Here is a 23,171-nt window from a genome sequence, read left to right on the forward strand (position 1 = left end):
CTTTAACCTACAAACAAAAACCACATTGAAAGGTTGTTAAAATATGCCTGAACATACATACATACATATTTTAAATGCTTTCAGGAATTTGCCAGGAGAGCTCTGGGAAAAATCAATGAACGAGCAGAAGAGGATACTGCCACCAGCATAGAGGCCCAGAGAGCTTATAAAGAAGCTTCCATCAAGGCACTGACAGATTCTAACGTGGTTCCTTTCATTTCTTTAACACTCACTCTTTTTAATCCTGCTCTGACAGTTTTTTTTAAGCTTTAGAACAAGGGTGTCCAAACATTTTGCAAAAAGGGACAGATTTGGTTAGGGGACAATGAGAGAGCCAAACATCTGGCCTGCATTCTCTTAACCTTTATAATATAAAATGCAAATGAATTATTTTTTGCATTGGCAGCATTTTAATTTCTTTACATGAAATAGAAATACTGAACATCTAAATAGAATTTTCCCCAAATCACTGTGAATCTCTGATTTGAAGATCAGAAATGAGGGGTGCATGATATGAGAAAAAATTGTGATGTTAGTGATCAATATTGCGATTATATGACTTGCGATACATGAACGAACAGCAAAATGAACAACAAATCCATCATATCCATTTCACTACAACAGTTTTATTTAAAAAAAGTCATTTAAGTTGTACTTCAAATGATCTTCATCTACATATGAGTTGGACATCTAACATAAAAGGGCTCCATTCGATAGGTCACCAAGGTAAAGCCGTCCATCCGATTAGTCAAATGCATAAGGGGCTCTGTTTGATTAGTTAAAAACTTCAAGCTGCCATGAGATTGTTTTAGCATGTGTGTAAACATTAAAAGTAGGGTAAAGACATGCAAACCTGACTTACAAACTGAAGTCTTTTTCTGTTGTTTCAGCTTGGTGCTCTGGTGTTCAAGAGGGCAGTTTTTGAGAGCAGGAGACCCAAATACAAGACAAGAATCCAAGCCAAAAACTCCCTGAAAGACTTTACCAGCGTAATGGGATAATCATATTTGACATCTTTATAGTATGCTTTCAGTTTTTACCTCTGAGGGGCAGCCTTAATCTAGTGTAAAGAATCAAAATAGTAAGATCTCGTTATCAGACATCATGTTTCAGTAAATACAATTTCAGAAGATTTTGGTTCAGTCTGCTTTCACTTAGAACAGTGGAAGTACCGGTAATTGCTATCTCAGTGTGTTTATTCAATTATTTTCTTTTCTTGGTAGAAACCTTCTTGGCTGAAACAGTCATAGTTTAACCACTGAAACCTTTTCTGCTAATATTGCTTTTCTTTGATGTCCTGCAGCCTTGGCCTCGAACTTCCACAGAGAAGTTGCTGACGTCTATGTTTGACTCCTGCGCTGGACAGTTTTTGGCCATTTTGGAAGCTCTTTGGGACAGCAGCGCACGGCCCCTGCAGATGAGGATGCTGGGAGATGCGGAGCTGCAGGAAACCGCCCTGGAACTGCTGTCGGCTGGCATTTGCATATTGTCTGGTTTGTAAAAAAAGAAACACAGAAAAAAGTGCCAATAAAAGTTAAAAACTACACATATTTGTTTTTACACGCGGTTTTAGGATCTCTGGGTGCTTCTGAGCAGAAGTGTGAAGAGCATCTGGCCCTTAACCCTATCATCCTGACATCTACTTCAACTCTAATAGAGCTGGCAGTGACAGGTACATGTGGGTTTTTTTAAATTGTGTTTGTTTCAGGCTGGGTTTCTTTCGGGTAACTTTGACGTACTGTGTCATCAGGTGAATACAGAATCCCCATCATCTCGGCTGTGAGGTTTCTCAAGTTGCTGTTTCAGTACAAGCAGCTGGATGTGTTTGCTGACCTTGCCAAACAGATGCTACATATTCTTTCAGTAAGTGGCTCAGTCAGTCATCTGGAGTACAGATAATCCCAAAAAGTGAATCTGTCTTTTCAAGTTTCCTCTTTCTCCATTGTTGATTGTCTTTCTGTTTCTGTCAGGAGGTGAAAGGTCAGCCTTTCAGGAAGGCAGAGTGGGAGCTAGCTTTACTTCACAGCTACAGTATTTTGTTCTTCCAAAAGAGCCGACTCAGAGATGACATGAGTGAGGGTAAAAGAATCAGATAACGCAGATTCCCTATTTTGTTGCAAAACATTTCTCCAATTTTATGCAGCTTTGTAATTTTTCTCCTCTGTTTATGTTTCCACAGACAGATCCAAGTCTTCAGCTTTCTTAAGTGATGAGATCTCTGCTCTGGTAAACACCCTGCAGATGTCCGTCTGTGGCTGTGATCCTGTAAGTTTTTGGGTCGAACATTCATGGTGGTTGTGAATGGTTTGTCTGAGAACCCTAGTACCCCTCACATCTGGTAAACAGACCTGTAGCTTTGTGGCATTTGCTAAACAATGAGTGGATAGGTCTTAAGGTACTGGTCATCGTTGCGGTTAGCCACCTGAGAGCCTCTGCTCCTGGGTCTGTCACAAATTCATAAATCTGTCATAAATCACCCCAATGGAATTGCCTTCCTATCCCGAAAATCTGTAAAATGAAACTGGGTATTTGACATGCATTGATGAGCTTTCCAATATATCCCATACCTGAAACTTGTGTATGTGCTGCATATTTGTCTTTCCAGGAGCTACATCCTGATGTTAACTTGGTTTTGGATGTTGTCTTATTCCTATGGAGTCAGGTGAAGGTGGTTATGCAGAGTGATCAGCTTCAAACTTCTGAGTTTTCTCAATGTGATCAGAAAACAAACAGCTATCGGAAGGTATGTGCTGTAAAAGAAGCCACCATTTTTATTAATGCAATAAGTTACAAGTAGTGTTATTACCACAGGTTCTGTTAGCCTCTAAGTACACAAGCACCCTGTGTGTGCTTTATGTAATTATGGTCCACAGCAGTCCTGAACTGCATGTACCATACTACTCATACTGCTTTCACAATTCTGAAATTCATACTGAAAAAGTCACCAACATTTAGTTACAAATAAAACCAGATAAAAATCCATTTTGGGAACAGTGAATACCCCCCCCCCCCTTCCCAAAAAATTATGACATCACAGTAGGAGTAACCATCAAAATAATTATTGACGAGCAAAATTTCTCCTGGTGCTCAATTGTTTTTTTCAAATCTACTAACAAAATCAAAACACCTGTTAGGGATATCAAAGGAAAGTTTTAAAATTATTATGGGATGACCACAGGACCTAACGCTGGTGGCCACTTTTTTGGCAAAGTGTATGTTTGAGCGATCTTCACAAAGTTTCAAATACATTCCACCAGGTTAAGTGTACAACCACAACTGAAGCTTTGTTGACCTTTGACCTCGGAAAGAGGGTGCCATGCTACAAATTTAAACTCCTCCAAGGGATTTTGATCTATTACCTCCTAACTCCTGGAACATCAATGGGAAGCTACATGGGGAAAAAAATGTTGGAATTAAAAGTCAGAGATTTTGAACTGTTGCTTGCACATTTTTTACTGGAATATCCTAAAAATATGATACACATATTCCTGGCTCAAGTTGACGAAAGGGTATGACATACAATAAGAACGTAATAGAAATATGAGTGTGGTTGACATAAACCCTTGTTGCTAAGGAAATCCAAAAGTTTATTTTTGCCGATTCTTTTCAAAATTACATTGACCTGTTTGTCATCCCCTGGCATCTAAAACATAAAAGGGTTGCTATGGGGATAAGACCAACAAAAAAGTATTTTACTCGTGAATTTGTCACGTTCAGCTCTAACCAGAGAGGGAGGGGCATGTAGCCACTTAGCCGTTAAGGCTGGGTAGAAAGGAGGGGTGGGTAGCGCCTGTGGGCCATACAACGCCACTCACGGCTTTAACTGTTTTGTATTTGCTTCTATCTGTCTACATCATTACAGTGGCTGTGGTGTCTGAGTGTGCTCTGTGAAGTGGCCCTTGCCTGTCAGCTGGCAACAATCGACAGTATCATGACAGCAGAGATGATCTGTACTCTGGCCGGTCAGCTAGAAAAAGCCTCGGAACATTTTGGTTCAAGTCGAGGTCCAGTCTTTGGCTCAGTTGAGGTTTGTGGGTAAACAAAAAAAAGCTAAATACTGGAGGAAAAATGAGGCTGTTTGTCTCATGCCTGTTTGTGCACATCTGCAGATGACCACTGCAGAGCTGCTTCAGAAGCTGCGTGACATGGTGAAGAAGGGTCTGGAATCTCTGTCAAAGGCGATCTCTGCTCTGAGTACTCAAGACCTTTCTGCAGTCACTGACTCTGCCTTCCTGCAGGTCATTTTCTTCTCTACTGTACCAATATAATTGTAGCATTTCATTTAACCGTGGAACCAAAGTTCCCTTTGTCCTTAAAGAAACTGGGACCACTTCAACCACCATCAGGATCAGCACAAGAGATAAAAAGAACAAATGAAAATAGGAGGAGGAACACAGAAGATGTGGAGTCAGAGGTGGAGTCGAGCTGTGAGCCTTCTATGAGTGTGTTCCTGCAGGCCAGAGACCTTCATCTAGAGCTGGAAATCATCCTCCATAGGGTTTCTGTCAAGTTGCTGCATCTTCATGCAGGTCTGAGGCACTGCACACATTGGCTCATACATTACACCGAAGCTTCTTAGATGTAATCTGTTTCTGACTAATATTAAAAACTGTCAAGACAAGACAATTTAGATATATTTAAGATTGCTGTATATAGATTACCTTGTTCATGAAGGTCTTGAGGAATTAGAATTTTCCTTTTTTTTGTTTAGTTGAAAAGCCGGAGTTGATGGATTGGATTAAGAACAACAAAGTGTCCAAAGCTCTTTTTCTAATCCAGAGGGCCTTGCTGGAGCACAACACTGAGATTGTGATTGACAGCAACACAACAAAGACTCTCCTAGAGGTTGAACCACATTTTTAGACTTCTTTTACAAACCCATGCAGATTTTCAAAATGCAGCGAGAATATAGATTGTGACATTATTTTTTTGTTTTTCATTTGTAAGAGAATTGTTATAAAACACGAGATTTAAAAAAAATATTATTTAAAAAATGTCAAACTTATAAGGGAGTGGAATGCAAGTATCTTTTACTTTAAAGACGCATTCCGATGAAAATGATCTTTTTGGTGTTTTTAGCATTTTCTTGTGGCATTTTTCTGATGATGGAGGACATAGATAAAAAAAAATTAAGATCCAATAAAGAGCTTATATATAATGTTGAAAATATGCTGGGGAAAAGGGGGCAGATTGCTCTGTGCTAACAGTTCCGCCCAGACCTCAGGGGGGAATTTATAATGAACAACTGCCGCTCTGCAGAAACTGTTTTAGAAAAAGACAGGGGTTTTTTTAAGGCTAAAAAGAGCATACAAAGATAAAATACGACTAGGAATGCATTTAAAATCTATCAAAAGATGATCGGAGTGTGTCTTTAGATAAATGAAAAATAGACATTAAAAAAACGCATGATTTGGATTCTGTTTTAGGTTTTATGATTTCTAATGTCTTTCTGGGAATCTTCGGCTAAACTGGAGTGAATTGATCTTTTAACAAGTGCTCTTTGTGTCCTAGCAGGAGGCCTTCAGCCTGATGGAAAAAGCAGAGCTGGAGGAGAGAAAGGTTTACATGACTTTGTATCAAACTAAACAGAAGCTTCATCAAGCGGGCAAGGCCTCAAAACACAAAGGAGAAAGCCCTCCACCTCCTCCTGTCCTACTTTCTCGCACTGACCACACCTTTGCTTTTGCTCCTGCTCCATATGACTTGGGAGAACAGGTAAAATTCAGATTAATTCAGAACTTTATCGAACTACCAACACTGAGTGCACATGATCTCTCCTCTTCATTTCCAGGTGTGCTGGTACCAGCTGTTTGGCCGTGTAGCTGAAGGCATCAACAAGAAGGTCCGCCTAAATGACTGCAGCTTGCCAGGGACTGGACTTATGGTGAAGATCTGGTTACATTGCAAGGTCATGTTTGTGTCATCACGTTTCTGTAATACTGAGCATGCTTCCAGGTTCAAGTGGGTTCTGGAGAGTGTGTGATGAGGGTTGAGGGTCTGCAGCCCAACCAAAAGTATGTGTTTGCTGTTGCTGCTTACGACAGCCAGGGCATGCTGCTGGGCAACAGTATTGGACAGACAACCACACCTCTGCTGGCATCCGTGCCGGTCCAGCTGTTGGCCACGTGGGCTCACTTGGCTCAGGCAAGCTACCCTCTGTTTCCCACTGCCTGGGATAAACAAACAGAAGAAAGATGCGCTTGAAGGTGTGTTGGTGTCTTCCTTTAGGTGGCTTTCAAAACAAAAGAATATCCTGCAGCTAAGAGAGCCTGCAGGGAGCTCTGGAAGCATTATACCGACTCCAGCTCTAAGCCCAAAAGCCCATGGGATAGACTTGCTGTAACCAGGTAAGGATAGAAACCGGAGCTCTCCACATGCATTTGTTACAGGGATTAACCATTTTTTTGGCATATGCCTATGTAATTCTTTGTTTCTGGTCATTAAGCCTGCATGAAGCAACCATCCAACAGTCTTCCTCTCACCTTTGCAACCTGGTCCTGACCTCCATCTTTATCGAGACAGAGATCAGCATCCAGGAGGGGGCACTCTGCTGTGAAACCCTTAGCGACAGCAGTCCGTTTATCTGGGACCAGGTACAAAGCCACCCTGTTACAGAACAGTGAGCGATGCATAAATAGGACTTGATCTGAGGCAGGAACAGAACTGTATTACATTAATAAAATGATGGCTGGTTTTGCAGGAAGCCAGACTAGCAGAGTGTGACCGAATGCTGGTGGCCATGGACTTGGCTTTGTGTCTGAATGATGGCAGCTCTGCTTTGCAGGCTGTAGTTAACTGTTATGGCCTGCTGGCTCCGCTAATCTTCCATCAAATCGTGCATGATAGAGTGGTGCAGGTGAGAAAATAAAGTCACTTAAAGCTAGTCGATGATGATGATGAAGTTCCTATTTGCATCCATGTTCATCTAGGTCCTGCAGAAATGCTTGGTAGTCCTGGAAGAGAATTCCAGTCTCCTCATACACACATGGGCTGGAGCTACCACAGAGTCCCTCCTTTACATGACAGCTTGCATCACTTTCTACCTGTCAAAAGTAAGTGTGCATGTTAAAACTATGATTTTTTTTTCATTCATAAATTTACACATGATGGAATTACATTAAGTTTTATAGAAATAATCTTTTTAAAAGTGCCCCAATAGTTTTTTTCTTACATCAATTTGAAGAAGTGACTTTTCTTTTAAAGCTGGATTCTTAAAAAAGTTATTGTAATCTTCCTTTGCTCTAAAGGTTTTACGTACTTATTTATGAAAATTGATTATTTTATCAAATTTAAGGAAACATCAATAAATTTAGTGATAAATCGTAGTCATTTAGCAAAAATGTTTTTAAATCACAAGAATATTTTAGTTTTTTTACTACCTGATGAGTTCATGTTTTATGATTCATATTTTATTGTTTATTAAAAACATTTCTGTTTCATTAAATAAAAAATAAAACAACACAACTTAATGACTCGGTTCACAAACTCACACCCATTTCTCCAAGTTCCACAGATTTGCAACTGTTCCACCCAGTGATACCTTTTGATTCAGTCATTTATTAATATGTAAATGTATTTATTTCATATTTGTAAAATGTAATATTCCTTGTTAATTCTTGTATCATTTCTTTATTTCATAAAGAAATTAACTAACTAATTCTGTTCTATTCCTAATGATTGAACAGACAATAAACTGTTACTGAAGACTGGTTATGAAGCTGCTGATTTCATTTGGTACAGGACATTATTGTGGGTTCAGGCAATGATGCATCTTTAAATTATGGCTTCAAAAAATCGGAGTTGAAGACTCGCACCTTTGTGTGATCAGTGACGGCCCTTCTCCCTCTGTCAGGTGCTGCGGTTGCTCAGAAACCATCAACTGGCTGCAGCGGTGCTGGACAGCGGGCGCAGGCTGCTTCAGGAGGCCACGGATGCTCTGCTGCAGATGAGCAAACTCTCCAGTAAAGCAAAAGCGGTAAGGAACAACCGAGAGTATATTTGCATTTTGAATTGTGTTTAATAAAGAACAGCAAAGACGTTTTTACTTTGAAACCATTCATTTAAATCCACACAATACAAAAGTGTGTTTAGAAAGTTGGTTTTAGACTTGAGGTTTAGGAGTCAGTGGAAAACCCTGACATGCTAAGACTAGCATTTGTGTGCAGACGGGGGCCGATGGTACAGCCAGTGATTCAGTGATGATACGGCGGCAGTTTCAGGCGCTGAACAGAAAAAGAAGCAGGGGCATATGTGAGGCAGAACTCCCCTCTGGTAGTAAGTCACACACACAAGTTAGTCTTCTTTTTAAACCTTAAAAAAATGAGACTTCTGAACAAGACAGAGTACAACCAAAAAATCTCAACTCACAGTTTTGACTACTACTCTATGTATTTTTGAAAAATGTGAAATTTCACATTGTTCATGTGTGGATAGAGCCCTCAGCTAAAGAATAAAATATAATAAAAATGTTGTATTCTCTTCTCTTCAGACTGTCCTCCAGCCCTGACTGGCACTGAGGACCCCATTGTTCTGTGCGATCTGATCTACAGCAACACATTACAGGAGGCCCATCAGGAAGGTCGGTTTTTTTTATGCCTCAAAGACTCTGAAATCGGTCTTAGTTTATGTCTGAACGTTCTTTGCAGTGATGAAGATCAAATGGAGGACATACTTTCTCGAGTTTGCGGCTCTCTTTCTCCAGCGGACCCTTGAGGAGGGCCGCCCAGACCTCGTTCTGAAGTGGGGGGAGAACATTCTTCAGTTTCTCTTCAAGTAATTAACTTTATTTAAAAGCAAACATTAAAACTTTTGACTTCCGGTCCGATTTATAATTAAAAACCCACTCAAATCCTCTTTTGATCAACTGTAAAATGATTCCCAGTGGTCTTTTAAGGATGATTATGCCATTCTTAGCCGAAATTTTAAAAAACTGTCGTTTTCTAGGACATAGTTTCTGCAGAGCGGCAGTAGATCGTTAAAAATTCACCTTTGATTTGTAAGCGTGACTGTTGGAGCGGAGGAAGCCCGTTCCCCTTTCCCCCCACTGTTACTGAAAGCTCTCTTTTAAACTCTCGCTGACTTACAATCCTAACTTAACATTATCGGTGCAACAAAAATGGCAAGCAACATTGGATCTATCCAGTTTTGAGTCCGATGCCAGCTCAGATGAGGCAAACGAAGACGTTTACGGATCTATTTGTCAGTGGATGCATCAGAATTTGAGCAGGAAGCATATTTTCTGTCCCAAATGCGTACAGCACTTTTCATCTGCTCACAACAATTTGGATAAGGAAATAATCAGAAATGCAGTTTTAATCTTAATTTTCTTTGAATATGTCTTCATCATGAGAAAATGCCACAAGAACATAAGAAAAACACCAAAAACACAGTTTCCATCGGAGTGGGCCTTTAAGGAAATCTATATTCAGACCTACATTAAGGTTTCAGCAACAAACTTGTGATTCTCTGATTCTATTCATTCTACTCCATCCAATTTCATAAAGAGCAGCTGATGAATCCTGTTTTCCAGGCGTGATGACATGATGGGACTATCTTCTAAACATCTGGAGGTTAAAATCAAAAATAAAGGAAGAGGACAAGCTCCTAAAGAAACTGGCACACCTCAGGTGAAGACAGAAAGGATATTTAATCTGTGTGTCTGATTTGTGTACTAGATTGAATCTGTGTATTGATGCACACAAATGTTTTGTGTCTATGTTGCAGAATAATATGTCAGTTCCACACGATGAACTGAGAAAGAAGCTCAAGAAAAAGCTGCCCTCCAACATGATGAGGCATGTCAGAACCTACAGGTAGCACTTGTCGTTTGTTGTTTTCTCTGCAGCAGGTTGGAAATCAGGGCTATCACAAAGATAAGTTATGTCTCAATAGAGAGCTCTGCACCGTGGACAACCTACTGACCATGATGTCAGATGTGGTGCGTTGCAGCAAGAAGCGCCTCCAGTTAAGGAACTTGTGCTGTGAGGAGAGGCCGTGGAGGTGTCAGGTCCACCGCTGCATGGCTCAGGCCCATCTAGCTGCTGTTCATCAGGACCTGGAGACTCTGCAGCAAAGGTGAAAGGGCACGATTGCCTCCCATCTGTCATCTTTTGCCAGATGTTTTAAAGACCTCTACTGTAATGAAAAGAATGTTTGTAGGTTTTTTTTACATGTTTTGATGGAGGTCATCTATAGTTTTTATTTTTCAAATCAAAAAAATATAAAAAAAAATTAAGCTTCAAATTGGATATCTGAGTATTACTTAATTCAAATCATAAATCAGGAGGAGACAAAAAAAATGCCACTTGAAAAAGATTGTATTTGTGATGTAGAAATAAGCTGGGCAGGCCACAAGCTCCCTGACCTGCTTCATTCTGATGCATCCCCCTGTAGACAAATATATCCATGTACGTCTTTGTTTTCCTTGTCTTAGCGGCATCTGGCTCTAAACTTTACAGATGGATAGCTCTAATATTGTTTGCCATTTTTGTTGCACCGTCAATGTTAGGTTCAGGGTGTTAGGGGTTGTAAACTAGCGGGAGAGCATGTAAACTTGGACTTCTGCACAAGTGGTTCCACCCACAACTCAAAGAAACCAAATGAACAGTGTCCTTGAAAAAAAAAAGGTTTTTTGATTTTGGCAAAAAATTGCATAATCATGATTAAAAGACCCCTGGGAACGCTTTTACAATAGATCAAAAGATGATCGGAGTGGGAATGTTTGCCCAAGAAACATGTTTTCCATTTGCTTGACTCAGCTACAGCCAGTTCGATCCTTTGTATTTCTCTCTGGCCCTCACTGGACTTGTGATCAAGAGGAACTCGCAGAGGCAACCCTCTTTCAGATGTGACAGTGAGTCAGAAACCAGCTCTTCTCCCTCTGATCGAGGAGAACAGGTGGAGAAAAAGGAAAGGAAAGGTAAGGTAAAGCAAAGGATGAGAAGACTAATATCTGTGTGTGATCCCTCAACTTGACTTCAGCTTCTGCACAGTGGTTCGATTTGATGACTTTGAGGAAAGATGTGGGGAAGGAAGAAGCTTTTCCCCAATAGTGGACCTGCTAAAAGACAAAAGCTCTACGACCTCTCCATTAAATTCCCTTAAATTAGCCGCTTCACATCTCCGCAGAGCCATGGTACTACACTTACAAATTAGAAATATTTATTTTATGGCTGTTTTGGATTTTTAAAATTTAATTATGTATGTTCTGCAGGTTCTGGCACATCGAGGTGGCCACTGGACTCTGCTGCTATGTGTTTGTCAGACTGTGTGGAACCACAGCTGTAAAATCACTGTAACGTCCCAGCTTGAAGCTCCTCCCCCTGTCACAGAGGACCAACTTCACGACATCTTCACTCCACTGCTGGTGCTAGCCACAGATCTTGTCATGGACATGCTAAACAAACTAGAGGTCAGAAACAGAATTTCTTTGCACGTCAGAAAATTCACAACAACTGAGGTTTTTTGAATGAAAAGTTTGATTCTCAGGTTTTAAGGTGTAACTTTTGTTTTTACTCCTGCCAGCTGTGGAGTCGTTATGATCTTGACTTGACGAAGGAAGAACTGGAGTCCAGTGTCCACTTCTCGGCTCCTCTGGATGACAGCACTGAAGTGGACCTGCGCTGGGTTCGCACTTTGGTCTTGCACACCCTGGAGCGCCTCCATGGCTGTGAAAAATGGGAAAGTTTGGCCCACTTTGCCTTACTTTTCAACTCATACACACAGTGAGTAACACGTGGGATTAACAATGAGCAGTCATTTTCACTGTTGAAGAAAACTTGATCTGAGCTCTTTAACTTGGATGCTATTCTTAACCGCAGCGAGAAAACACCACTTCACACAAGACCATGACGATTTAAATCTGAACTGTTTCACATATTGTTTAATATGGAGGTCTTCAGCCAAAGAAGTGAACGTGTGTTTGTTTTCCTTTGTGTTTCAGGGAGCGCTATGCCCTGATTGTAGCTCCTCTGCTCCTTCATGCTCAAAGAAGCTTGATTGAAAGAATCCACTCAGTGGGGGGGCCTGCAGTCCCACAACCCCACCACATAAAGACACAGAAGAGCACTGGCAAAGCGGTAGAACGCAGATCAACTTTAACAAATACTAAACCTACTTCAACTCTTTGTTTCTTACCAGTAAAATTACAGCATATTTACAAGTTGCAGTATTTTTTTCTTTTACATTTTTAATCAGAGGATGATCTAAAATAAACACTGGGCAGGTGTATCTTTTCCTCTCACATGATCCAAAACACACATTTTTACATGTAATCGATACATAATACATAATTCAGCCAACTTTGTGGCGATATGATGCAGTCCAATTCCTTTAACTAAATGGATACAATCTAGATATTTATTATTCACTTGGCATTTAAAGACCCACTGTAATGAAAATTATGTTTTTAACATGTTCTTGTGGCATTTTTCTGATGATGGAGGACATATAATTAAGAAAATTGAGCTTAAAAATGCATTTCTGAGTATTTTTGTTATTCAAATCGATGTGAATCAGGAGCAGACAAAATTATGCTGTTTGTAAAAGAGCTTACATGCTATGTAGAAAATGCACTGGGCGGGTCACGAGCTCCCTGATTCGCTCCACAGTGATCCATCCACTTATAGTTGACTAGAACAATGTATGTTTATTTATGAACTTTTCAGTTTGTGATGCCGTAAGTTTTACTTTCAGGTGACCAATGCGAGTTACTTTCACTGCCAGCTGCTCAGTGGATGGAGTCCTCCTGAACAGAAGCTTCCCATTCATGAAGAAACATCACACACAAATGCCTTTCCCAGAGACGGAGCTTCACTCAAAGGTTAGAGCAGACAAAAAGCCCTTCAAACATAAAAATAGAGAGACTTGTGGAAGAGCCAACACGTGATTTGATCTTCTGTGTATCTAAGCTGCAGAGAAACAGCGCTCCTTGTCTCTTGTGTGCGTTCCACTGGATGTGGAAGACACACTGAGGGGTTACCAGCGAGCTTTGCAGAAAACACCGGACTGCCTTGAGGCTCTGCGGCATAGCCGTTCCTTACTGTTGCTGCTCCTGGCAAACACGCAACCCTGTGAGTTTACTTCTGACTGAAGACACAAACACAGACGCTTTTTCATGCGCTTTCAACTCTCTCCATCAGACTTGGCACAGCTCCAGTTGGCAGGTCGGGTGGCTTTTAGCCCTGTGGTCAGGTCCAATCCAAACAACCATCCATGTGACCCCAGCGGGGAGGATTTCACCACTCCAAATGCCATCGTTGGCCTTCCTGTCCAACCTGACTCCATCCCAACTGTTATTGCTGCCTATTCTAATTCCATTCGTAAGAATTCACAGTATTCATTAAGCATTATGGTAGTATGATAAGTCATTTGAGAGCAGGTAATCTGTGAGCAGCTTTGAGCTGGATTCTCCATGTCCCGTAAGCTTTCTCTACCTTCATCCTATTTGAGATAGTCTGTTCCTTTTGTTTGCCAAATTCTGCAGGTAGTGTCTTCTTATATTTCGAAAACAGTATTCCTATTGCCTCTGCTGCCTCTTTTGGGAACTTCTGGCTTCAGTTTTGTTCATTCCTGTCTCTACCGTAGTTATTCGTTATATCCAATAGTGCAACTAGCTAAAGGACACAGTTGAGAAAACCAAAATTTGGTCAATAAACCCCTAATCATGCACTTGGATTTATCCATCTGTTAGAATAACCTGTCCTCCTTCCTCATTTTAAATTTCACTCTGGCTTTTTCTTTCCTTCAGTGTATTTAATGAGTACTTTCTATGTCTTCAGCAGCTTTTTTGTTCTGTAAAACCTCATTCATAAGTCTGACTGTTGTTTACCATCTGTATGTGGAGCTTCCTTCCGCCAAACAAAGTAGAGCCACAGTTCCAACCTCTCGAACCGCGACTGTTTTAGCTGAATAGTGATTCAGCTAAATGTGACCGTCCCGTTTTTGTTTTTTTATAGGATGTAGATTAAAGTCTAAGGTTAGGTCATCTAAAAGACTATAAACAGGAGGCTGTGCTTGGCCTTCATTATCACGGAATAAATGAAGCGTAAATTGCTGAATGTTTTTTTTTTAGCTGTGACCGCTGTGGATGGTTAAATGTCTGAGCAGAATTTTTGTACACTCAGGTTTGTGATGACCTTTGATTGATTGATTGATTTTTTACACTATTGCAGCAATCATTATTATTTGTCATGTAACAAAAACAGAATTGTTATTGATTGTTATCTTCAAAAATGATTTCAATATTTCAGAAATCATAATTACACATTTCGGTCTCTGATGCAGTAGACCTTAATTTGATGAACCGTGCTCTAGGTTTCTAGAAGTTTAGACGTCTCACTGTTTTTCCACATTTGTCTACTTTTTAATTTTTTTTCAGAGTGTCTCAGAGCTAGTGGCCACGAGTCCCTCAGACTTCTTGGATTGCATGAAATGGGAAATCTACACTTCTATGCTGGAAACATGCAGTAAGAAACAGACATTAAATATGTGTTTGTTAAAACACTAGGAAAAATGTCCTCACAAGTTCAAAAGTATAGAATATAAGATGTTTTTCCCTTGTTATAAGTTTAAAAAAATCAGCCATTGGAACTTGACTTTGTCTTCATAGGATTTCTTAAAATAAGTTGTGACTTACTGCCCTATTAAGAAAAAATAAATCTTAAAATTGGCTGAAAATCCCCTTTTTCTGAGTATATATTGCTCTGCAATAATCTCCATAATTATATTATGGAGATTATGTTGTTCTAGTTCTGCTGGACCTAACTGAAGCATTCAACACCGTAGACCATAGCACTTTAATTTCTAGGCTCCAGAACCTGGTGGGGATTCAAGGTGCTGCACTGGACTGGTTCAAATCCTACCTGGCGGAAAGAACCATGTGTGTCAGTTTAGGTGGTTATGAATCCACCACAGCTCGGGTTCCCTATGGGGTCCCACAAGGGTCGGTTTTGGGACCTCTTCTGTTTTCTTTATATCTGTTACCTTTAGGGTCCATTCTAAGAAAACACGGCATTTCCTTTCATTTATACGCTGACGACAGTCAGATCTATCTGCCGCTAAAAAAGGATAATCTCTCTGTGACGCAGCTCCTGTCGTGTCTCCATGACATTAAGGACTGGTTGGCCCTAAGTTTCTTGAGTTTGAATGAAATGAAAACAGAAGTTGTAATTTTTGGACCGAATGATTTTAGTGGACCGTCCCCGATTGATCTGGGCTCTCTGACTGGTTTCTTAAAATCAACTGTTTCTAACTTGGGTGTTAAATTGGACAGTAATTTTAACTGCAACTCTCTTTATCTTGGACTCAGCCAGTCGTCTCTCTTGCGTCTCCAACGTGTTCAAAATGCAGCTGCTCGTCTTATGGTTGGAGCACGCAAAAGAGACCACATCACGCTGATCCTAGCATCGCTTCACTGGCTGCCTGTGCATTTTAGAATTCATTTTAAGATTCTTCTGCTTGTTTTTAAATCTTTACACGGTCTTGCCCCGCTGTACCTCTCTGAGCTTCTCACTCCCTATTCGCCGGCACGGTGCCTCAGATCAGCTGATCAGATGCTTCTAGAGCAGTGTTTTTCAACCAGTGTGCCGCGGCACACTAGTGTGCCGTGGGAGATGGTCAAGTGTGCCGTGGAAGATGGTCAAGTGTGCCGTGGAGAAATTGCCCTCATTAGCTGATTTAACAACATTTTCCATCTCCAGGATTTCAGCTCTCTGTTCATCCAAACAGGCCCTGATAAAACACTGAGTAGTTAGGAATATAAAAGATCCTAAAATACTTTTTCTTTGCGTTTATTTTATTTTATTAAAGACATTTTGATAAGAATGACGTTACCACGACTCAGCTGCAGCTCCGGCTGTATTTTGGAAAAGTCCCGTCCCTTTAACTGTCTCCACCAATCATTCTTGGGGAGCTTAATCACATGTCATCAGTCTGACCAATCAGAAGTGGTTAAAGTCTTCACTTCCTTGTCCCGATTTAGCTCGTAAAGTCGCTCAGTTCTAACAAAAATAGCAGCTAAAGCTCGTCTTTAGCGGTGTAGCTTTCCACAGAGTCCGGTATCAGACCGTGGAACAAGTGAACACATCAATGAAGCTCCGAAAAGCGATCTCCGCCGGCCGTTTTATGCACTACATCTCCCATGATGCATTGGGTTGAGAGAGTGACAGCGCACAAGGAAATCTGTTGTTAAACGTCTTGAAACCAACGAACACACTTCAAACTGTTTTTAAATCTTCTAACTTAACTTTTATTGCATCTTTTAGAAAAAAAAAAACAGCTGCAGTTTCCAGCTTTTTCTGCAACAATTATCTCAAAAATGCATGTGAGACTGTGGAGGGAGGGGCTGTAGATCAATACAGACTGAGTTTCTCCTTTTTTTAAAATTTTTGGATGCTGGTGTGCCGCGGGATTTTTTTTAAGGTTAAAGTGTGCCGTGGCTCAGAAAAGGTTGAAAAACACTGTTCTAGAGGTACCGAGGTCCAGACGGAAGGTCAGAGGGGACAGAGCTTTTGCTGTAGCCGCTCCAAAGCTGTGGAATACTTTGCCGCTGGCCATTAGAGAAGCCCCTTCACTGTCCGTTTTTAAAACCCGTTTAAAAACCCATTTTTATGCTCTGGCTTTTAACCCAATATGAAGACCACTGTTTTTCTAACTGTTTACTGTTTTCTATAGTTTTATCTGTGTTTCCCCCCCCCTTAACATGTTTTAATGTTTTTTACTGTTGTGTTCAGCACTTTGTCTCAACTACTGTTGTATGAAAGTGCTATATAAATAAAGTTGAGTTGAGAGTTGAGCTGCAATGAAATTGGAAAGTTCTGAGTGAAATAGAGTTTAGAAAAAGATTATATTGCTCTGGTGATTGGAAATATTATTTCTTAAATTAAACCTGTATTGCTTAAAAAAAAACTTTAAAATATTTAACGTTGGTACATTTATACCCATATTAACCCAAAATGTCCTATTTTAAGAGGTAAAACAGTCTATTTCTTGACCATAAATCATCTTAAAGTCAGAATTGCTGAACTTAAGATAAATTTGTCTTTAAAAAATACATATATAAATGTGTGTTTACTTTCCATCCTGCCATTGTTAAATGCATTTATGCTCTGAGTAAAATTAAACTTTCCAGTTTCCCCAAAACAAGCAAGTCTGTTTCACTCACAATTCGTGATTACTTAAAAATAAGACGTAAAGTAAAAAAAAAAACAACTCAGAGAGATTTCTTTAGATAAGTTGCTTTCAAGATATTCAAGATTTATTATCAAAAAACAATTAGTCACACCTAACTGAGAAATTACTAGCCGATTAGTTCAATCGTTAATCAGTGAGATATTTAAACCAGAAACTATTTTGCGCTTTGCACTGTGTAAACATTTTGCATCAGTTTTAAGGTTAAAAACATCTATGTTTGTTAATAATCTCTTTTTTCTGCTGTGTTGCTCTGTATTGCTGGTTGACACCACAGGGCAGCACAGAGCTGCTGGATTCAGGCTGTAGACTGTTCCCTTCAGAGGTCAGGTGTTCTGCAGAAATGGGATGGTGTGTCCTTCGGAGGGGACTCCATGCAAAAAACGGTGAAGCAGGCTGGCGTTTGGGGGTGTCTCCAGGCCGCTGTGACCACAGCTAAAATAGCACAGTGGGTTAAACCCATATAAATCCTAATATTGTGAGGTCTATGCCTTTCAAACAGTTGTTTGACTTTGTTTTCACTTCCCAGGTTCATCCGAACGTCTGATGTCGACCAGCGAACAAAATGTTGTCTGCTGTCTTCTCACCTTTTTAAGGTAATTCCATTCATTAGATGCTATTGTGTTTGCATCCATTCTGATGTGTGTGGCTGCCGTTCTCCTTCAGTGCGTGCTGTGCTGCTCCGTGGCGCAGCCACAGCTGGATCTCCAGTACGCCTCCCACACCATCAGGGAAGAGCTGTTCCCCGGAGTCGACCTTTTATCCGAGCCTCGTAGGCTCCACGTCAGCTCCATTGTCTCAAGCCTCTACTTTGTTTGTCACTGGCTCTACATGACTGGCTACCACATCACAGTAAAAACTCTCTTTTCCTATTTTTCGGGAGATAGATCTTAAAATTAATCAACTAAATTTTTTGATATTTTAGCTGCTACCCATACTGGCCCTTTACATCCACTTTGTTGGCCCGGTCTGCAGAGATGTACGCCATACAGCTGAAGGCAAAATTCTCAAAGTCAGGGTTGATTCATTTTAAAGCAAAATTCACACTTCAGCGTGTCATTACTTTTACATTTATAAGTTAGTTAACTTTTCTTCTCTTCAGGTGCGTGTTCTCACAGAACTCTGTATGTTCAGTGAAGCTGTGATGGAGGTCGTCCAACTCACACAGGGAACAGGCATCTTTCTACCTTGTGGTCCTTTCATTGCTAAAACTAAACTCCAAGTATGTTCACATTGTTCTTTGGTTTTTACATGTGTTCATTTTCAAATTGAATAATCTCATAAGCCTGGACTGATGAGGAAAGAACGGACACCACTCATTAAACAGATGCATTTTCCTGACTAAGAAACACATTTATCTCCATCAAGGAATCTCCAAAATTTTTTTATAAAATGTCTTTCAAAATAAAAGTATTAGAGAGGGGAAAAAACAATTTTGCATCACACAAATAAGGTAAATGGTAAGACTGGGTTTAAAATATGTAATTACTATTATTATTAATTTATTTTAAATCATTTGATTATTAAAGTAGAGCAAAAATAGTTGGCAGTAACTTGTTCAGTAAGTTGTCCCACTTAAAAATACACCTTAAAGTGTATTTTTAGAAGAAAAAAAAACTACATTGTATGATTTTTTTTTTTTGAATTTAAAGATTTTAAAAAGTATGGTTGATATTAGATATTTAAAAACCAAATCAAAAATTTTATTTTCAAAGTTTTTAAAAGTAAAAGTCATTTTTGGTTCAGTTTACTGAACCATACACAGAAAGATTGGGAAATGTGTTTATTGATTCATTTAACATGTTAAAAATCTCTTATTTTGCAGCCAATGAAAACATTCTACAACAATAAAAGTCTTCAGGACAACAAAGAGGTATTATCTATATCAGATTTACATTTCTTATCTTTTTTTTGTCATTATTGTTGTTTAAAAGAAAATGTATTGAAGCAAATTCACAGCACCAAGTTATGTCTTTCTTTAAGTAAAAAAGGAAATAAAATATTTCTAATTCTTGTTTATATTAACCCCTTGATACCTATATGCAAATGTTCATCAAACTACTTCTGCTCCAAACTCACCTTTAATGTCTACTCAAAAGCAATAACATAAGTGAAATACATTTTCTTCATATCTAGAAATAAATTCCAGCAGCAAGGTATTAAAGGTGTCAGCTGCTGCGTCCAAAAGCTTCTCTATTGGCTTGTCTATCAAACTGTTAAAAAACAGATGTGCTGTTTGTCTGTCTAGGCTGTAGAAGCCCTTGTGAACTGTGACATTGCACCTGAGATCCAAACAATGTACGGTCCAACGGTCTGCACCAGCTTCAACCTGGCTCGTGTTCAGCTAGTCCTTGCCCTCAGCAAAACATTGGGAGACCTTCCAGATCCAGGTTTGTGAGGGAGAGGGGTTTATTCTAGTGCTGTTGAAAGTTTGAGGTTTGTAAAAAGAACTTTGGATCAAGCACACTTTAGACTTGAAGTGGCAAATCTCTTTCAGATCCAAAAGATTTGTGCGCAGAAACATGCGGCTTTGTGAAGTCAGAGTCCTGTGAAGAGGAAAGACCTTACGAAGGCCCAAAACTACCTAAACATTTTACCCTTTGTCATGAGGGGAGGCAGCTAATTTCAGAAAGGATTAAGGTAAGCTTCTCATTCTACTTAACCCTTGTCCTATCCTAGGCGCTTTAACATTGGGAGTTGGGTCATCTAGACCCACTAGACAGTGCTCTGAACCTTTTTTCGATCCTCACTGGTGTCCATGGATTACATGAAATCTTTCCATCTTTATCCACCTTTGTCATGGTAGGAATAACACGTCAATGTAAGGGAGGGGTTTTTATCGATGACAAACCAAGTTGGAAGCCACACAGACACATACAAACTAAAGTATCAAAAAGTATTTCAATCGTAAATAAATCTAAACATATATTAGGATACAACAGTAGATATTTATTGTACTGCTCCTTAATATTACTATGTTTCACCTACGGTATAGAAATTTGGGGGAATAATAACAAGAGCTCACTACATCCTCTCTTTTTCTTCAAAAATTCATTCAGAATTGTACATACAGCCGTATATCTTGATCATACAAACAATCTATTTTATCAATCAAGACTTTTAAAACTGCATGACCTTGTGGATTTTTACACTGCGCAACTTTTATACAGAGCCAGTTGGAAATCGTTACCATTCAATATCCAAAAACAGTTCTTAGAAAATGAAGGAGGCTACAGACTGAGGGGATGAGGGGAACTTCAGGATCATATTGATAAGAACCACAAAGAAAACTTTCTGTGTGTCGGTGTGTGGCACTAAACTTTGGAACGGTTTAAGTGAGGAGCTTAAGAAATGTTCAAATATTCAAATATTCAAGAAAATGTATAAAGAAACTCTTATTTCAGGATATGAAGATAAGAGGATTTAAGGATCAACAGGTGTTGGAATAATTCCAAATACATGTCTGAACTTGATTGTGGTGAAATAATCAAAGCTCTTTTAATTACAACCAATGAGTGTTACATTGTAATATGCAATAATGATTACTGCAATGTTTAAATTACAATCAATAAGCTATTGATTTTGTTTACTTGATCTGCAATGTGTAGCAATAATTACTGGTTTAATGTTATCATGTGTTCTAATGATAATCAATTATTATTCCGTTACTGTTTACTGAAATCATGAATGAATGTTTTCTGAAGATCATCAATCATTACTAGGCACTGGATTTTGTTACTTGAAGAGAATCTATCTGATCAGAACCGGATTTAAAACTCTGTAAAACTATCAAATGAATGAACTCATTAGGGGTGGGATTATATAAGCTTGCTTCTTCCCACTCCTTTTCAAGCAATAAATCAAACTCTACTTATACTTCAGTTAATTATCACTGTATTTAATTAAGCAAATGTGATTTAAGTGACATTTTTGTTTTATTTTCTGTCTTTTTAATCTATGCATTTCATCATTTCTGTAATGAGTTTGATATATATATGTAAATTCTTTATTGCCTCCTGTACGCCTCCTGGGGAGGTATTCCGAGCATTTCCCGCTGGGCAGAGGCCCTGGGGAAGACCCAGGACACACTGGAGAGACTGTCTCTCAGCTGTCTCGGGCACCCCCCGGAGGAGCTGGAAGAAGTGACTAAAAGAGTGCAGAAGATGGATGGATGGACGGACGGACGGTCGACGGATAAAAAGATTGCTGTCTTTGTTGTCCTGGAAATACTGCAACATTGCAGTAGAAATGAGAGGAATGAGATTTATGCTTAGAACTGATGATATTTTGGCAAAAAATAAATGCTGAAAGAAAAAGTGGGGGTAATATATATATATATATATATATATATATATATATATATATATATATATATATATATATATATATATATATATATATATAAAGCAGAAATATAAAAGTTAACAAATGTGGAACATGTTTTTAAATTGCATGCATAATTATTATAATTATTATATTTTTCTGGAAAATTAAATTATTGTGCTTTTTCAAGTGTTTTAAAGCATGTTGAAGTCTTCCACACCGATCATTTATGCAAAGAAAACAAGTTATTATTTGTTAGTTGAATAGATTTCTCACATTTAAGGGTGAGAATTCTTCTGTCCTTTCTCCTGTAGGTTGTGTTGCTTGAAGCAGCCTCCTCTTTGCTGGCCGCCACCACAGAACAGCTGACATTGCTGCCCTGCAGTGAGGAGGAGAAGCTGGAGCTCACTCTGGTGTCCAATCTCCTTAAAACCAACCTTCACCTACAGCAGGGATGTCCTGAACTCAGGTAGACGTTTGTCATCTGCTGGTTTACATAATTCTGTTTGTGTAACAAAACTTATATTTTATGGTTTCTATTTAGTTTTGATGTTGCAGTTTCATCTTTGGTCCTTCTGCAAACATCACCTGTGACACTGAGAGGATCCAACTCTGAACTTACAGAGGTTTTACAAGTTACTTTTACTGCATAGGTTTGATGAGATTGAAGCTCGAAACTACAACAGACTGAGAGCTCTCATTTTTAACAAATGCATTCTTTACGCTTTTTTGTGTTTTACCTAAAGGACCCAGGAGGCTGCCCTGTGACGGACAGTCAACCCACAGACTGTCCTGGAGCTGCCGAGGCAGCCGACAGAATCGGTCCGTTTTTGTGGCTGCGCTGCCGCCTGGCTGTGGTACAAAGCCTGGTTGCCAGTCACCAGGCAGATGCATCTATTCTCCCAGGTTTGATTCTGTGTGTTTTGGTTGATGTTCCCTCTGTCTCAAGGGTCGTGAACTTTTAATCTTCTCCGATTCCTCACATCAGAAATAAGTTTTTAGCCTTTTTCCTACCCAGACATGCACACATTTAAAACTCATAATTTCAGTACTCTTTCCAGCACCTTAAAGACCCACTCTGATGAAAATGGCTTTTTTGACATGTTCTTGTGGCATATTTCTCATGATAGAGGACAAATATAAAGAAAAGTAAGCTCAAAATTGCATTTCTGATTATTTCTTTATTCAAATTGTTTTTATTCTGTTTGAAAAAAATTGTATTTACTACATAGAAAATCTCTCAGCAATGTGAAGGGGAAGGAGGGCCGAGTTGCTCTGTACCAATAGTCCGCCCACAACTCAGTTTTTTAGATTTTTGCCAAAAACTGCATAATCATAATTGAAAGACCACTGGGAACGCTTTTACAATAAATCAAAAGATGATCAAAATGGGATTTTGACTTTTTTAAACTTTGAATCTGTGGTCTGTAAACTTTCTGTAAGTCAGTGTCAGAGTCCTGAATTCTGTCTTTAAGGAAAGAACATCAATGAAGAGATGGCGCGGCTGCTGCAGGAGGGTATTGAGGAGTGCGTTCAATGGGGAGACCGTGACACTCAGGCTTTGCTGCTGGTGGAATCTGCAGAACTGAAAGCACGGAGAGGAAAGACAGCAGAGAGTGTAGCGGCGCTACAGGTACTCCAGCCAAAGAAAAGCTGCAATC

At 39.5% G+C, this 23,171-nt stretch overlaps 1 protein-coding gene across 5 annotated transcripts in view; it reads left to right on the forward strand.

The window, feature by feature from the left end:
* cfap54 (cilia and flagella associated 54) overlaps positions 1–23,171 on the forward strand; it is a 28,773-nt gene that overhangs the window by 3,232 nt on the left and 2,370 nt on the right. The window contains exons 7-53 of one of the 5 annotated variants that reach the window (XR_013647389.1): positions 85–186; positions 891–989; positions 1,304–1,493; positions 1,574–1,672; positions 1,751–1,863; positions 1,971–2,079; positions 2,180–2,265; positions 2,606–2,743; positions 3,863–4,027; positions 4,110–4,238; positions 4,319–4,529; positions 4,712–4,845; positions 5,512–5,715; positions 5,792–5,884; positions 5,956–6,144; positions 6,229–6,347; positions 6,446–6,593; positions 6,701–6,856; positions 6,930–7,052; positions 7,853–7,975; positions 8,166–8,274; positions 8,489–8,578; positions 8,646–8,772; positions 9,530–9,626; positions 9,724–9,812; positions 9,892–10,074; positions 10,758–10,918; positions 10,992–11,134; positions 11,213–11,410; positions 11,524–11,723; positions 11,942–12,077; positions 12,694–12,820; positions 12,909–13,070; positions 13,140–13,319; positions 14,378–14,465; positions 17,465–17,635; positions 17,717–17,783; positions 17,854–18,039; positions 18,113–18,199; positions 18,290–18,409; positions 19,013–19,060; positions 19,436–19,577; positions 19,685–19,827; positions 21,825–21,979; positions 22,055–22,163; positions 22,257–22,416; positions 22,986–23,143. Coding sequence is in view for 3 of the 5 variants with exons in the window: in XM_078930614.1 (XP_078786740.1) it covers positions 85–186; positions 891–989; positions 1,304–1,493; positions 1,574–1,672; positions 1,751–1,863; positions 1,971–2,079; positions 2,180–2,265; positions 2,606–2,743; positions 3,863–4,027; positions 4,110–4,238; positions 4,319–4,529; positions 4,712–4,845; positions 5,512–5,715; positions 5,792–5,884; positions 5,956–6,144; positions 6,229–6,347; positions 6,446–6,593; positions 6,701–6,856; positions 6,930–7,052; positions 7,853–7,975; positions 8,166–8,274; positions 8,489–8,578; positions 8,646–8,772; positions 9,530–9,626; positions 9,724–9,812; positions 9,892–10,074; positions 10,758–10,918; positions 10,992–11,134; positions 11,213–11,410; positions 11,524–11,723; positions 11,942–12,077; positions 12,694–12,820; positions 12,909–13,070; positions 13,140–13,319; positions 14,378–14,465; positions 17,465–17,635; positions 17,717–17,783; positions 17,854–18,039; positions 18,113–18,199; positions 18,290–18,409; positions 19,013–19,060; positions 19,436–19,577; positions 19,685–19,827; positions 21,825–21,979; positions 22,055–22,136; positions 22,257–22,416; positions 22,986–23,143 (6,339 nt within the window). In the remaining 2 variants the exon portion in view is untranslated. The remainder of the gene's footprint in view (positions 1–84; positions 187–890; positions 990–1,303; positions 1,494–1,573; positions 1,673–1,750; positions 1,864–1,970; positions 2,080–2,179; positions 2,266–2,605; positions 2,744–3,862; positions 4,028–4,109; positions 4,239–4,318; positions 4,530–4,711; positions 4,846–5,511; positions 5,716–5,791; positions 5,885–5,955; positions 6,145–6,228; positions 6,348–6,445; positions 6,594–6,700; positions 6,857–6,929; positions 7,053–7,852; positions 7,976–8,165; positions 8,275–8,488; positions 8,579–8,645; positions 8,773–9,529; positions 9,627–9,723; positions 9,813–9,891; positions 10,075–10,757; positions 10,919–10,991; positions 11,135–11,212; positions 11,411–11,523; positions 11,724–11,941; positions 12,078–12,693; positions 12,821–12,908; positions 13,071–13,139; positions 13,320–14,377; positions 14,466–17,464; positions 17,636–17,716; positions 17,784–17,853; positions 18,040–18,112; positions 18,200–18,289; positions 18,410–19,012; positions 19,061–19,435; positions 19,578–19,684; positions 19,828–21,824; positions 21,980–22,054; positions 22,164–22,256; positions 22,417–22,985; positions 23,144–23,171) is intronic. The other 4 variants (XR_013647391.1, XM_078930614.1, XM_020708853.3 and 1 more) reach the window with 4 other exon arrangements.

Source organism: Oryzias latipes, chromosome 14 (assembly GCF_053564925.1).
Source record: "Oryzias latipes strain Hd-rR chromosome 14, Olatipes_Hd-rR_3.1".
Taxonomy (NCBI): Eukaryota; Metazoa; Chordata; class Actinopteri; order Beloniformes; family Adrianichthyidae; genus Oryzias; species Oryzias latipes.